The 15,813-nt window shown below is 34.7% G+C and overlaps 1 protein-coding gene across 1 annotated transcript in view; it reads right to left on the bottom strand.

Moving 5' to 3' along the window:
- The window catches only part of LOC137623429 (casein kinase I-like), a 130,296-nt gene that overhangs the window by 62,949 nt on the left and 51,534 nt on the right, over positions 1-15,813 (bottom strand). Inside the window, exons 4-5 of the mRNA XM_068354262.1 lie at positions 10,849-10,866; positions 10,619-10,648 (exon numbers count right to left, since the gene is read on the bottom strand). Of these exons, the coding sequence (XP_068210363.1) occupies positions 10,619-10,648; positions 10,849-10,866 (48 nt within the window). The remainder of the gene's footprint in view (positions 1-10,618; positions 10,649-10,848; positions 10,867-15,813) is intronic.

The following is a 15,813-nucleotide window of genomic DNA, read 5'->3' as shown; positions in this document are numbered from 1 at the left end:
AACCACGTCCTTATGAAGCATCCAAGAACAAAACTCGTTTCTGCCAAGCAGGCGATGATCACTAAAGCAACGCTTAGCGACGAGGTCTTTTATATTTTTAGAGAGAGAGAGAGAGAGAGAGAGGAGAGAGAGAGAGAGAGAGAGTTTCTGTTATTAAATACAATAACGTAATATATAAAAACCAGCCATAACATGTACAAGTCATTTATTCTTAACTAAGCGGAAATTCACACATTGTATTCCAATTTACACTGAACTTTATCCAAAATTATTTTTAAAAATAATGTGTAACAAATCCTGAGAATATACGACCTGGAGGTCACTCCCGTCTTGTATATCACATGCAGCTAAACCTACTCCCATAATAGGAACAGGATCTGGCATCCTGTGGCCCCACGGGACCCTCCCAAGCTGGTGCAGGAGGTGTAAATTCTATCATCCCCCTAGGCCGCAAATACGGGCTTTACCCTATCAATATTTTGACTCGTGGATTAAGGTGAAAAAAAAAACCCCTGAGATTATTCTTAAACCCTTGGCTTCAAATTTCATTTTGATGTATGCCCTTCCCAACACATATGTGAACAAACAACAAATGTTGTTGAAACCCTCAACTAACCAACGAACCATTTACCAAAATTTATATTTTCCCAATAATAATGTTCTCTCTCAAACGTCCCATTTCAAGATATTACTACAAAGGAAACCAACCTAACTACAAAGAGGAAGATTGAAAACAAACAAGGAGAGGACATTTAATACATATATATATATATATATATATATATAAATGAGGATGTTAACCCTTCGAAATAAAAGAGTATGAACGAATTCCACGTCCATGAGTCATAAGTGACCGTTGCCCTGACAGTAGCCGAAGAAAAGCAATATAACGGAGAAGTGTTTCCTGACATCTACATGACCGTCATAGTTCTAACAAGGTTAGAGGTAAAACCAACTCTACATTGCAAAGGCTTCCGTGACCGAGACTTTTCTGACACGGGATTTTTCTCTAGAGAAAAGATTACAAGAGACCGCAGCAAAGGCAAAGGGAAAGAAGGGAGACGCCATTTTCTTACGAAAATACCCAATTGATCGAATAAGGATTATGACTCTTCCAAGCAGTCCATGAACTTTACATGATAAATGGTACTCGCATATCAATGGTTGATATGATTAAAATTAAAATCTAATCAATCGCCGTCTTTAAGGAGAGAGAGAGAGAGAGAGAGAGAGAGAGAGAGAGAGAGAAATTTAATCTATAAATAGGAAATCAAACAAAGGCTTCAACGAAACTCATTGTGCGAGTGAAACACTATCATACTTGGGTTTTAACGGTCGCTCACGAATGGCAGAGGCAAGGGACGATGACTGCCCTAAAGACAGGACAATGATGCCCTGGAGTCAGTAGAGACTGACCATATATACATACGATCAGCGTCCATGGCCCTCTACATCAACCTAGGACCAGAAAGGGCCAAACAATGGCTGCTCATGATTCGGCAGGTAGACCGACATATTCCCCCCCAACCAACCATCCTTATCTCACAAGATTGCAGACAGAACAAGAAACTACCAAGCTTGAGTGGGTCTTGCACCCCCGTCCAACAGATTGCTAGACAGGGGCGTTTCCAATAGGCTACCACAACCCAGAAATGACTTAGGAGTCCCAAATAAATATTCTGAAATTTGTGTATAATGTTCACATGAAGCTGTCCTGCTTTCCGATATCTAGCCTGTCAACCTCGACAGTCTTAATGACCTTAACCTTTTACCCCCAATGGACGTACTGGTACGTTTCACAAAACTCATCCCTTTACCCCCAAGGACGAACCGGTACGTCCTTGCAAAATTTTTTTTTTTTTTGCATATTTTTGATAACTTTATGAGAAACTTCAGGCATTTTCCAAGAGAATGAGACCAACCTAACCTCTCTATGACGAAAATTAAAGCTGTTAGAGTAATTTAAAAAATATATATATATATTGCAAAATGTTCTTGAAAAAAAAATGGGTTTAAAAGTTCCAAATAGCTTTGGGGGTAAAAGGGTTAATCAATTGAAGACTCCTACATGATGGTTGAAATATACATTAATGAACTAGTTGCTTTTTTTACAGATCATCTTGGCAAGATTTCTGGTCTGGCTTCCCTGGCTTGGACCTCGCTCTGTCATAAGGTCATTCTCTTAACTCTTCCCTATTTTGGTCGTTGCCCTTAAAAAAAAAAGCTTGCAAAAAGTGTGCAGTTCTTGTTACTTGTAATTAGCAATGTCATCATCCAGCATTTCCTTCGTTTGCGGTGTTTCATCCATTCAAGTTTCTTACATTATGAATCGCCTGTATATTAGTTTGGTACCACTATCACTGACTAATATAGTACTCAAAAGAAAATTTTCAATTTCATGTTTGTTAAAGATAAAGGGATAAAAAAAAAATCTTAAAATTTGACCCTTATATCCAAGGAAAAAAATAATATACGACAAAACTTAAAAAGTAGGATCAGTGGTTTTTTAACATGGGTAGATTACTACTAATGTAAAGGCGTCGCATTGACGTAGTAGGAAATCAGGAACTTTCGTTCCTCTTATGTAGTTCCATCGCGTTCGTTTCAGTTTATAACTGCCAACAAAACTTTCTGCGAATTTACGGGGTCAATCGATACGAACTCTTTCCTGAGAGCTGCTTTTAGTTGCTATCGCTGCAAGAAAGAGAGCCACGCGCGTTGGATCGGGCTGACTGACTGACTTCTCTAGTGACGCAAACAGCCTAGCCAAGTGTCAGGCACTATTTTGAGATTGCCGGGTAACGTCAAGCCTTGCCACCATAAAAAAAACTCTTATCATAATTACGAGTACTCACAAGTGCACATCTTCAATTGTTACGTCTCTCCTTGTATTCCATATACAGACAAGGCTTGCATTGCAAGTTGATTTAATTCCACTCCAATCTTACAATAAAATAGTCTGTACCTTGTAATCGAACAGCAGAGATATTTTCTTTTATATTATTGACTTTTAAGGACCTCTTCAATTGAATCCTTTTTATTATTTCAACATGATATACACTAGCTGTAACGACAATCGACTAATTCAATGGGTATGTCAACAAGACCATACAGTGCACTTACTGAAACTAAAATATTGTTCCCTACCTCAGTCCGAGGTCCAACGTGGATTCTTCTGTTGGGGGCAGAAAGTTACACTAATCGACACCATTACCTAGCGTTACCAATCTACACCTATAGAAGCACATAAAAAAGCGACGATAGTTTTTAAATAATTACAGTATTCTGCGCCATGAAAACTGAATGACGGGGTTTGGAAAGGGCGAGTAATCGGTATGATAAATAACTGATCTGGGTTGACATGATATCGATCACAGCTAATGGTAGAAATATTTCGACAAGATGAAAATGAAATAATTTTAAAAGTATTTATCAAACGTCCGGTATCACGATGAAAGAAGTATCACAAACACACACAAATTATCTATGGACATAGATATTGGAGTTACAAAAACTTATAACACTGATTTCTCAGTCTACAGGACACATTAATTACGGAAAAGTTACGTGTTTTTTTTTTTTCAATACTTTGAAGACGTTCTCGTCTTAAAAATCTAAGAGTACTTAATATAAACACTAACTTACCACAAGAAAAAGAAAATCAAAGGTCCATTAGGCATAAAAAAATTTTATGTTCTTTATCTACGCAAATGTGAATACATCTGTTAATAGGAAAACTTGCATCGCTATATTCACCCAATTTCATGTTTTTAATCCTGTAGTAATGGGTGATGATTTTAAAGAAATGGGTTGGATTTAGGCCTTAAGGTCCGGCGCTAGAACCCTTGGGGGTCATTCAGTGGCAAAAAGCGGCTTAAAGAAAACACCGCAATTGTACTAAGGAGTAAAGTTTAAGAAGTTGGAAAGCAAGAAGAAAGAAATAAAACCATAAAGGTACGGTAGAAGGCTAAAAAGAGTGCAGAAGGGGCCGAAGGACCCATAAGTATTACCTAGTAACGAATTCCACTCCATTAAACTTACTAAAATGTCGTGTTGAGATTTCAGTCTTGACTTCTTTTATTTTCCGTGGCAACGAAAAGGACCGCTAAAAATTCATAATCCTGAATTAATATGAAATAACATTGGCAGACAAAATTTTCAAAATTAAGGGCTAATCTGAAACCTTGAAGGTATCAACAAACTTGACAATTTTTAAGGTCAGCCATTCAACATGCAAACTTAAAATCATGGTCAGTCGTAAGCTCGTATCCCTGACGATTTAACTTCCAAGATTAGCAAAAAAAAAAAAAAAAAAAAAAAGATAATAATAATAATAATTACACCAGATAACTCTTAAATAATGAGATTAATAAATAATCTTATATTCCGGAAACACAATCTAAAATCTTGAAGGTCGAACAATATATTTTGATCTCAATAAGTTGTTGACTTTTCAGTTCATTCGAAGACAAATATTGTTAAACATGATAAAAAATCCTTGTACACATAAGCTACAGCACTACGTACAATTCCCTACAATCACCCTAGACTATGATCATTTCTGTAAGTGAAACTCTGACATACTGTACTATCACCATGCAGTTTAACCAGCCCATCAAGTCACCAGATAAACTCTCTCCTTTGCTACTTGAAATCGGAAAATGGGACACAAAAGCATTGTAGTGGTTAGAGTCGTGTGACTAAAGACCAGAGGGATAAAAGGCGAACGGCACTAAGTAGGGCAAATAAGGCTGAAAGGATACTGCATATAACCTTTCATACGGTGTATAATGTGCAACCCCAGCCCATTGCAAGCAGCGAGGCATAGAAATTTATAGATTTCTTACTGGTCAGTGTATCTTAGATGGGGGAAGGATAGTAATAAAAGATACAACATAAGAGACAATATGCGACAAAAAAATACCCAAATATGCGGTGAAGCCTCAAATGGGTTCTATTCTAACAGTGGGGGGGGGGGGGGTTGTATATGGAAAATATCATAACTCGAGAGGGGGGACCCCCTTCATGTTTCTCCACAATTGTGACCTCAAAACAACCTGGTTGCCAAGACGCCACAATACAATATCTACGGAATTAGTCTATAAAGCGTTGGAAAGTTGCGACAAGGATAGCATGACACACAATTTCTGTCCCAGGATAACTAAACTTAACCGACAGAACACTTACGTTTACCCTACCAATCCATTTCCAATCATTAGTTGCAGCAGTCTAAGAATGATCACCTCGCCAAAGGCGAGGGTTCTCTTTAATAAAAATTTCCAAGCTAACAGTGAATCAATTTAAAAAGTTGTTACGTAGGGTATGACAGCATTGCACTATAAAGTTCAGAGCACGTGTTTGAAAATTTGAGACATACTTTCTCACAAGATATGCCTTTTCGGAACCGTAATTTTCTAATTATTACATTAAACAGCAAAACAAGTAAATTACAATATCTGAAATGAAACATCCCTCAGGTCTTAATATGCCAGGATATTGATACAAAATACCTCAATCCAAATCACCACGTAACCCTTCATGACAACCACAATCAGAAGCCTCTAATGTCTACATCAGTATTCCTCTCCACGAAGACTGCATTGCCAAGATTCAATTGTTACAGTATTACATCTCTTATTGACCTTCAAACTAAGGTAATCCTATCTTTCATGTGCAGATCCTTATGGCCTTGAATGCAAGGTCGAAACAATATGGGAGTTCAAGAAACCTCTCAAATTTAACAAATTTCCTTTGAGAGCTCAGCGGACCAAATACGTGCAAATCTACTTCGTTTAAACTAATAAGATATGAAAATGTAGGAAAGAACACAATGTACTGAAAATAGAAACAATGACGCAAGATATGATAAGGCCAAGACGCCTCCTCGATATGGCTCTACTGCAGTCAAGGTAATCCCTTTAGTGGCCTTCAAAATCACCATTAAGTCAAATAAATAATTCTTAAATCTTCCCTTTCTATAAATTTATTTCTAATTTCCTGCATATGCAAATTTTCAAGGAAGAAAAGTCAATCATTATCTACGTAAATGTATAATAGAACAGAATCGCCTTAAGATCAGACATTCAGTAAAAATTAATATACAAACGCAAAGTCAGCAAAGACAAACACGCGCACAAACAGCTTGAGAACGGTAAACGACAATGACAGGAATGTGTATGGTTCTTCAAGTGTCGTTTATGTTTCTAAAAGGACTTGCCAGTTGAGAGAGAGAGAGAGAGAGAGGAGAGAGAGAGAGAGAGAGAGAGAGAATTTTCCTCAAAAGAAAGAAGTCTGTCAATAAACGCTAATTAACCGTACATTCATCATTTAAGAAATTAGTAATATCACACAACAGACTTTTAAAGACCGACCATGAATGGCTGAGGCAAAGGACAGTAACATTGCCCTATCAAGCAGGACAATGCCCTAGAGACTGACCATATATGCATATGATCAGCGTCCAAGCCCCGCTCCACGCAAGCTAGGACCAAGGATGGCTGCTGATGAATCGGCAGATAGACTTAAAGGCTTCCCCAAACCCTACATCCTTAGCTTACAAGGATGGTGAGGTTGCAGCGACCAAAGAAACTAATTAATCTGAGCAGGACTCGAACCCCCAATCTGGCGTTCACCAGTCAGAAACGTTACCACATCGTCCACAGATACATTTATCTACATGAGACTTTTTACATCCAGGTCTCCGATTAGATAAGCGTATCGCCATCGAGCACAGTCTGTCTTATCGCACCGATATCGCCAATCAATCCAAGTCAAGTGAGGTAAAGACGAATACGAGAAGCCCTCTAAAATCAGTTTTAAAGCAATTCCCATTTCAGATAAATTAATAAAATAACATTTACATCCGTCTCTTGCTCGCCATGCATCTAATACTCACAAATTAATTTAAGAAATAAAATCTAAAATGGTTAAATTTCGCACCAGTAAGAACATTCATGTAGATTTCCTACAGGAATAAGAAAGGATAAAAGACTGTCAAACGTTAATACCGTAAATAACAAATCAATGACAAACAGGGCTACGTAGTTATATAGTGCATCAAATGTACCAAGAAAATAATACCGGGCAAACTTTGGCTTAAAACTACCAAACACTAAACAAAACAAAAACAAAAAAACTCGATTATCATCATGTTAATACAATAGGGTAAACGGTGCGTGTCGTGTGGGTGTTTATACGTATCAAACTTCTACAAAATTATCAACCTCCGATGGAATGTGGGTAATAGCACTTTATCGATTGAGAGAGAGAGAGAGAGAGAGAGAGAGAGAGAGAGTGAGTTGCGCTGGTTGGTTAGGCTGCCGACTCAGGAATCTTATCAAGGACGCTGTCAGTTTATAGAGGAGCGATGAGACTGTAGACACACCTGTCAATCAATGATACCTCTATCTGAACAGGTACGATTTCAACTGAAAATTAAAATAATATTCCATACCGCAATCTCAGGAAAAACCCAAGCATATTTAAGTAATATTATCTTTCCCCTTAGCACAACAACCAACAGAATTAAATACATTAATATTAAATGTAATCTACTTCTAAACCCTGGGTCGGTTCCTAAGTGACGCATACTTCCACAATGCTCAAGTATTTCCTGATCGATATGGTTCGCGGAACAAAGCTAATTAACTGATCAGTAGCAGCGGTCAACATAAAAAGTTACACAACATATTTCATGTGCCACATTTATGGATATTCATCGATGGAGAGCGTTATGTCAAATTTCAATATTGAACAACAATAATGCACGTGTTTCCGTCACGTAATATGACTGCAATTGATTATACCGGGGTAAACGAGAATGTTAACCCCAAAACTTATTATGTCACTTTAATCAAGCCATATTTAATATGAAATAACTACAATAACTTCAATTATGACCAGTTAGCCGCAAAGAAAAGATTTTTAAAGGTAAAACGGATTCTGAATTTCCCCCTAAGTACTCCGTTCACGTAGAATACTTTTCGTGCTCGCATTTAGTAAATGTACGAGGATACAGAAGTACTATAACATTATAAACCGTTTTTCCAAACATGAAAACAACATAGAAACAAAACCCTTCCTATAAATATACAGTTTATAAAAACGAGTTACGTTCAGCGTGACAGATCCCTGTAATTTTATCTTACAGCTCTGCGCCATTTCAGAGTTTCTATGCGCACTCTCAACAACACCGGGGAAAATTCATAAAATAAATTAGACTATATTTACATAATGGAACACCCTTGCCTCCAAAATTTGTGACTAGAGAACTTTAATACCCTCCATGAATGAGATATTCATGCCTCGAAAATTAATTGAGAGAGAGAGAGAGAGAGAGAGAGAGAGAGAGAGAGAGAGAGACATAAGATTTACAGGAGGTAGGCCAGACCAAGGTCTATAGACCTTGGGCCAGACAGGGTTTTGAATCTATTCCAAACTCCATCGGTGTGACGTACGTGTTATACGAACGAGACACACTTGTCATCACCAAGCACTTTTTCTTTGCCAAACCTTGACGGGATGAAAAAATTCAAAAATTTTATAACATTTAAATCAGCCCTTAGACCATTCACCAAAGTTACATTCCTTACAAGAAAGTATTGAATTGTATTAAAATGAGACATTAATACAGCGTCATGTACATCATAGGATATAAAGAATGGGCACTCGTTCGAGCACATACCTTCGGCCATATCATGTACTTTACAGGATAGGTAATTGAATTATCAACATTTTGGCAATAGTTTCATGCAAATCTGATAAAAATTGACCATGATATTGCAAAAAGAAGTTTATGACCTTTTTGTGACAACCTTTTACACACTCACTCCCAAAATCTAATCAAAATTTCCTTGGATCACGGCCAATCCTCCCATCAAATTTCATGAGAGTCGGTCAAATATTAAGTTACGCAAATCACACACATACACACACAGATTGACTTATAAACAAACAAACACAGGAACAAGGGTAATGATATTATATCATGTTGCATATTACAAGATAGGCAATTGAATTATGCACATCTTGGCACTAGTTTCATGCAAATCAGATATAAACTGACAATTTAACAATAAGGCATTTTTACCTTTTCGAGACCTTGACCTTTGACCCAATCACTCCCAAATTTTAATCTAATTGTCTTTTGACCATGGCCATTATCCCACCAAATTTCATGAGATTCGGTCCATTAGTTTTTGAGTTCTGTGAATCGCAAACACACACACATACAAACAAAACATAACCTTCTCCGCAACGCAGTTGGCGAAGGTAAAATCCAATTACAAGCTGTAGGAATAAAAATAAAAACAAAAGAAAAGTTTTCAAGAGATATTGTGGTGGTATTTCCACAGTATGACGTTAGTAAAGCTATTCAGCGAAATTAACGCGGCGGGTGGGATGTACCGGTGTAGGAAAAGGTGCCAATTCATTAATTAACATCTAATTAACTTTAAAAGATAATACAAAGATTGTTAAACAATCTATACCAGTTTGACCTTCTGTCTCCCTCTCCAAACGTCACCGAAAGGGTATTTGTTTGATAACAATCTCCAAACCTTAAACTCCCAGGTCCTCTTCAATGCAGGATGCGATACCTTATTTCTGTTCTACCTTAGTAAGATATCACTATTTTCATCATGCAAAGATCAGGCTTCTTTATTTAAATTCTAATGTGCCCATACAAAATTTCCTCCATGGATGGTTGAGCCCTATTCTCTTTCCTTCAATTTCTCCCTTTTAGTATGTTTTCTTTAGGATTTCCTTTGCTTCTACAATTATATTTGAATTTATAAAGAAAATTACATTCAATCTCGATAAACTATAAAAAGAACCAAATCTCACTTACCTTCACGTACAGTATATCAAACTACATTACAAGCACACTAATAAAATAATTCAGTTCACGAAGACAGTTCTTCCTCACCAAAGAACAACACCTTCAAGAACTTTACAATTAGGCAATTAATAACTTACTCCCTATAAGCAAACACAAAAAGTTTTACAATATGAATTTTTTTCAGCCACAGGGATGAAAGCTCTTCAGCTCTACTGTACTTTCAAAAAAAAAAAAAAAAAAAAAAAAAAAAAAAAAAAAAACAACAACAACAATGTCATTACAACATAGTTAAAAGTTAAGCTCACAGATTTAGTACTGTACTGAACACAAAACCATAATTTGTGTTTATAGAAACACCTAATATTAACCAAAACACTTCAATTGTAGGAAACATGCAAAGAAGAATACACACTTAAAAGCAAGCAAATAACAACAATAGCTACTCAATACACTTCAAACGTCAATGACAGAAGGTTGGTCTTCAAAATCATTAAGTTGCTTAAGACTATGAGTTAATGTCTGTGGGCCTTGCCTAAGAGCATAGCCAGATGGACATAGTATATCACGAGCAAGAGCATGGAAAAGAAAGTTTTCACATACTCCATACATCATTAAGAAAAACTATTCAAATAGGGGCACTTGACTCACAGGGAATAAATCTAAGAAAAAATAACTAATTAGAAAAAATAAAAATATCCTACAATGAAGGACTCATTAATAAGGTTAAATGTAAGGGGGGATTTGTCAAAAATGAAAAGCAATAACTTCAATTATACCAACCATCAATCACTTTCCCTTCACAACTATCCTCTGGAAGAGCATGCAAAGACAATGACATCAGTCCTTCATTCTGATAATGGGAATATGCACACAGAAAGATACCATACATAAAGCATAAGGAAAATAAAAGAATGGACCAACTGTAACAATCAATGGTAATGTGACAGCACCTAATTTTAGGATACATTTAATAAAATCAAACATTATTGTTCCCAGCTTTCTTCACTTACCTCTTTGTCTCTCATTCTCTGCAAATGAAAAAAAAAATGGTTTATTAGAATAGTTTTCTGAAAATAGTAAATGACGCAAGAAAAGATAAAAGTAAAATTTGATTTATATGAAATGAACTGTAAGCCTAAAAATAGTATGATTAATATGAAAATTACTATCAAATCATTATGTAAGTTAAGCTTAAACATATCACACCACCAGACAAAACAAAAACCAACTTGGATTACTAACCAGGCTAATTTGGGAATATCTTATTAATACAATAACTTATTTGCAAGTTCTGAAGATGCAGAATTAAAATAGCTTATTTCATTTTCTACAAAGAAAATAAGAATAAGAAAAGGCAAACACCAACAAATACGGACCATGGGACATAAAGGACTAAACAAACTAAAAGCTGAGAACCTGGGTCATCACAGATTTCCTGATGGAGAAGAAAGGCTTCTGAAATTACCTATAAAAGAATGGGGAAGGAGATGGACACCCTTGAATAAGAGCATAATCTTCTTAACAGGCACTGAGAAGAGGCTAAAGGAACACGTCATCTAATTAACTTTGAAATATTTATAAGAACATCTATTCTTCCCATGAGTGAGGGTTACAGCAAAAGCGAAAAGCTCAAAAAGGAATAAACTTAAAATCACCGAAAGTTACCAAAAATGTGATACTTCATATTTTACAATTACTGTAGACCAAATAAGGGAAGTTATGTTAAAAAATGGATTTTGACGAAGGAAAAATCTATTTCTGGGAAGAGGCCTGTGATGGCCGGTGAAAAGTCCTTCTTTGTACTTTTTCTAATATAAATCTTCCAAATATACTAGAGAAAGATAAAAGCATGGAATGCAGAGGTTACAACCCTCGCACGAACACCTAGTAGGTGTCGTGTATTTAACAAAGGCGTGCAAAAACCACTATTCACAGGCTGTCTTCCATTTAGATAATCCCTTCATCAATGGGGAGGGCCGTGACAGGCCCTAGAGAACACAGTTGAACTACCAATACTAATTATTCATAGTCCTCAGGTATTTCTACTTCACTCAATTCTTTTTTCATCTTCCTAGCACTAACACATGGCCAAAGTAAATAAAATTGTACCATCCATTACAAAAGAAAATTTGAATGATGATAAACATGGGAGAGCGAGTACTATGGTTTTAAAACAACTGTCCTATATCTACCAAGTTATCCCTAAAATCTAAAGAAAACTTTTACCCTTTATTCCACTAACATACCCAACAATGTTTTCACATATCCTTCCCCATGCCCCAACTCATGATTTATCCTTCTAAGGTATCCAGCTCTCTATTTCCAAGACTAAATTTACAAATTTTCCAAGATGACAGAAAATATTGAGAGCATACAGTACAATTAGGTGTAAAAAAAACAGTAAAACGCAATCAGAACCCTAAACCTCAATTAAACTAAATTGCATTACTGTTAAAATCTAAAAGCAGTATGATAATACTGATAAAAAGTAATATTTAAATTAATCCCAGACAACTGACATTCAAATTTGTAATCTAAAACCCTCATCTTCAAACAGTAAACAAACCTGACCACAAAAAATTAAGAATAACAATTGGTGATCAATCAACTAGAGGCCACAAATTTTACCATTATGAAATAGATCGACATTTCCATGTTTAAATTAGAGAAGAGAGAAAAAGCAAGCACTAACTTTATATGAAATTTGACAAACTATGATTATGAAAGGACACTGAAAAAAAAAATGTTCCACATATCATGCCATGTAATCAGAACATGGTAAGTTATTACATACCTAAAATTATATACACAGTATATATTAATAGGGAATAAAAATCATCAGCCATGCTAAAAAAATACAAAAACAATGTCCTATCATACATACATACATATACCAAGGCACTTCCCCCAATTTTGGGGGGTAGCCGACATCAACAAATGAAACAAAACAAAAAAAGGGAACCTCTACTCTCTACGTTCCTCCCAGCCTAACAAGGGAATGTCCTATCATGTGAAAAGAAAAAAAATTAAGTTGCTAGGACTCCAGCAATGAAAATAAAAAATGTACTGTACATAGTATGATTGTTATTGGTAACCATAAAATATATATACAAAGAAAAAATATCAAATTATATCTATGACAAAGGTATTCTTGAATAATTTTACCCAAGTAAAACAAATAAAAAAATAGCTTTATCATGATTAAACACTTAAAAATTAAATTCATTCATAGTTAAAAAAAAAATCAAAACTCACCATCTTTGCCTGAGTGCATGGAAACAGAAAGGAGACAAATTAATCATTACAATTTAACAACTAAATTTCCACAAAAACTCCTGCTACAAAATCCAATGATTAAAAGCAAAAAATCTTAAAATCTAGATGGTAAAACTTAAAAACTTTTCAAAGAGGGTTAAGGAAGCAGCAGGTTGGCTACTTGATGCAAAACATCTCACAGGTTAACAATGCTTCAAGAAGCAAGAAAGCACTGACAGTAAAAGATAACTGAAGACTAATTCTTGCTGTACACAACATAAGTTGCAAATACTGTATCATTTTTATTATATTCAGAGCACCTTATGAATTTTACAAAATCAATAAATAAGTTTAAAATACATAAAATACATGACCTCCCAATTATAACAAAAAATAAATAAAAATATGGTTACAACCAAAATATTTGTGATAATAAAACTTAACAAGTGTAAAGGAGATTTTGTTCAAAGGCTCATTTATATTAAAAAAAAAGAGAGAGAGAGAGAGAGAGAGAGAGAGGAGAGAGAGGAGAGAGAGAGAGAGAGAGAGAGAGAGAGAGAGAGAGAGAGAGAGAGAGAGAGAGAGAATATTGCAGTTTCAGTTAAAACAGATTTCCCTCTATTTTGGGCAACACACTCTTGAATCCACATTTGAAAGACAATGAAAAGATTCATGTATTACTGAAAGCAATACAAAGAGTACAAGAGCTCAAATTACAAATTGTAGTACTCAAAGACAAACTGCTAGATGAGAAAACTCCATATATACACAAGATAATTTAAAGATTACAAATGTGTGAGAGAAATATTATCAACAGAAGTTTTAAACCTGTCAAAAATTTGAGAGAATTTTTCATCAAATTTAGTGAGCATCTGTGTATGGTACCTAGATAATGGGTGTCATTCCTTTACACATGAAATAATACTTCAATCTTTTCCCAAAAATTTCGAGTTTGAAAGTATATTACCCTTTTCTGTATAAAGTAATATTGTACCTTAAAAAAAGGGTAATTATGCACAAGAGCTATTATACAATAGTGTATATCCTCTTAAATTGGAAAAATACAATAGCTAGACTGGAGTTCTAACTCCAGATGTTGAAGTACAAATGCATATTCCAAAACTAATTACAGTACTGTATAGAGGTTTTATAACTCCATACATACAGTATAAATATATAAGTAATAAATAAAAATTCATTTTTGCATAAAATCTGGTATTAGCATTATATATTGTGTTCCTTAGGGAATACCATTATTCATTTTCAGTGACATGCCAATTTAGTAGTAAAGTTGTCTAAATAAAATTGACCTCACAAAAAACTATCATTAAACTAAGGCAAGGTGTAATGCTCAAAATTACAAACTAAAGTACTAGGACCCTTATATGTTGTTTCAACCGACCCATCTATGAAATATAAAGCCATTTATTTGAATCAAATTTAAGTACTCTATACTAAAATACAGTATACTTATAAATTATAAGTACTGTATAGATATCTCCAATTAAGAAAGTGCCATAACATGGAAGAAATTTAACGGTTCAATTGTGCAACTATTCATACAGTGCTATCAATCAATACCCCACTTTTGATTTCAATTACAGCTCTGGACACGAATAAAAGGGTAGACTTGTTTTCTTAGTTGCATGAGTAAAATTAGGCTTAAATAATTGAACTGGCACATAACTTCTAAGCAGTTGAAACAGTACCCATAAAAAGCCTCAAATCTTAGCTAACAAAAAGATTTAGCAATTCATGCAACCACCGAATTAAAATTAGCCGAGCTACTTCAACCAAAAAAAATTTCTTGGAACTTCTAAGATATATTTAACATTATTATTTTGTCAAATACAGTAAATTACTGTAAAAGAAAAGAAGTTTATTATTCACTGTACTGCTTAATTTTTCCAATTTCTCATTAGAAAAAACTGGCTCCAAACTACACAGCACAACTACAGCAAAAAGCAATTTTGCCACTCAATATATATCAAATATTGAATGAAGAGAAAAATTTTAGTGCATATTAATGAAATTTTCAATTATTTAATGAAAAAAATTAATACTGTATTTCAGAAAAAAAGGACATATATGCAATACTATACTGTATTCCCATGGTACAGAACTTACTGTTAGACCTTTTTTTCCACGGCTGCTGCCACCCCACGTCATCTAACAGAAAAATGTCACTGTAATACACCTTTATAACAACTTGGGACCACATGCATGGTTACCTCCACACAAAAATCTCTGCAACTTTGATAACTATATAAAACCTTGATATTGTTGTTGAATCAAGTACAATATGCTAAGATGTATCCTGTTATTTACATATGCTGCACACAGGAAAACCTCAGTCCAAGATTTGATTATTTATATACATATACACATACATACATACATATATATATATATATATATATATATATATATATATATATATATATATATATATATATAATGTATATATATAATGTATATATATATATATATATATATATATATATATATATATATATATATATATATATGAGAGAGAGAGAGAGAGAGAGAGAGAGAGAGAGAGAGAGAGAGAGAGAGAGAGAGAGAGAGAGAGAGAGAGAGAGAGAGAGAAACACACTGTCAACACAATCAATCAAAATTCCAGTTATATATATGCCACCTCAGTAATACCTAAAAATCATGCCACTTTTGTCTCTCTGTAAATTAAAAAAAAAAAAAAA

This window comes from Palaemon carinicauda, chromosome 30 (genome assembly GCF_036898095.1).
Source record: "Palaemon carinicauda isolate YSFRI2023 chromosome 30, ASM3689809v2, whole genome shotgun sequence".
Taxonomy (NCBI): domain Eukaryota; kingdom Metazoa; phylum Arthropoda; class Malacostraca; order Decapoda; family Palaemonidae; genus Palaemon; species Palaemon carinicauda.
The sequence above is the reverse complement of the archived record's forward strand: the minus strand, read 5'-3'. Positions and strand labels throughout refer to the sequence as shown.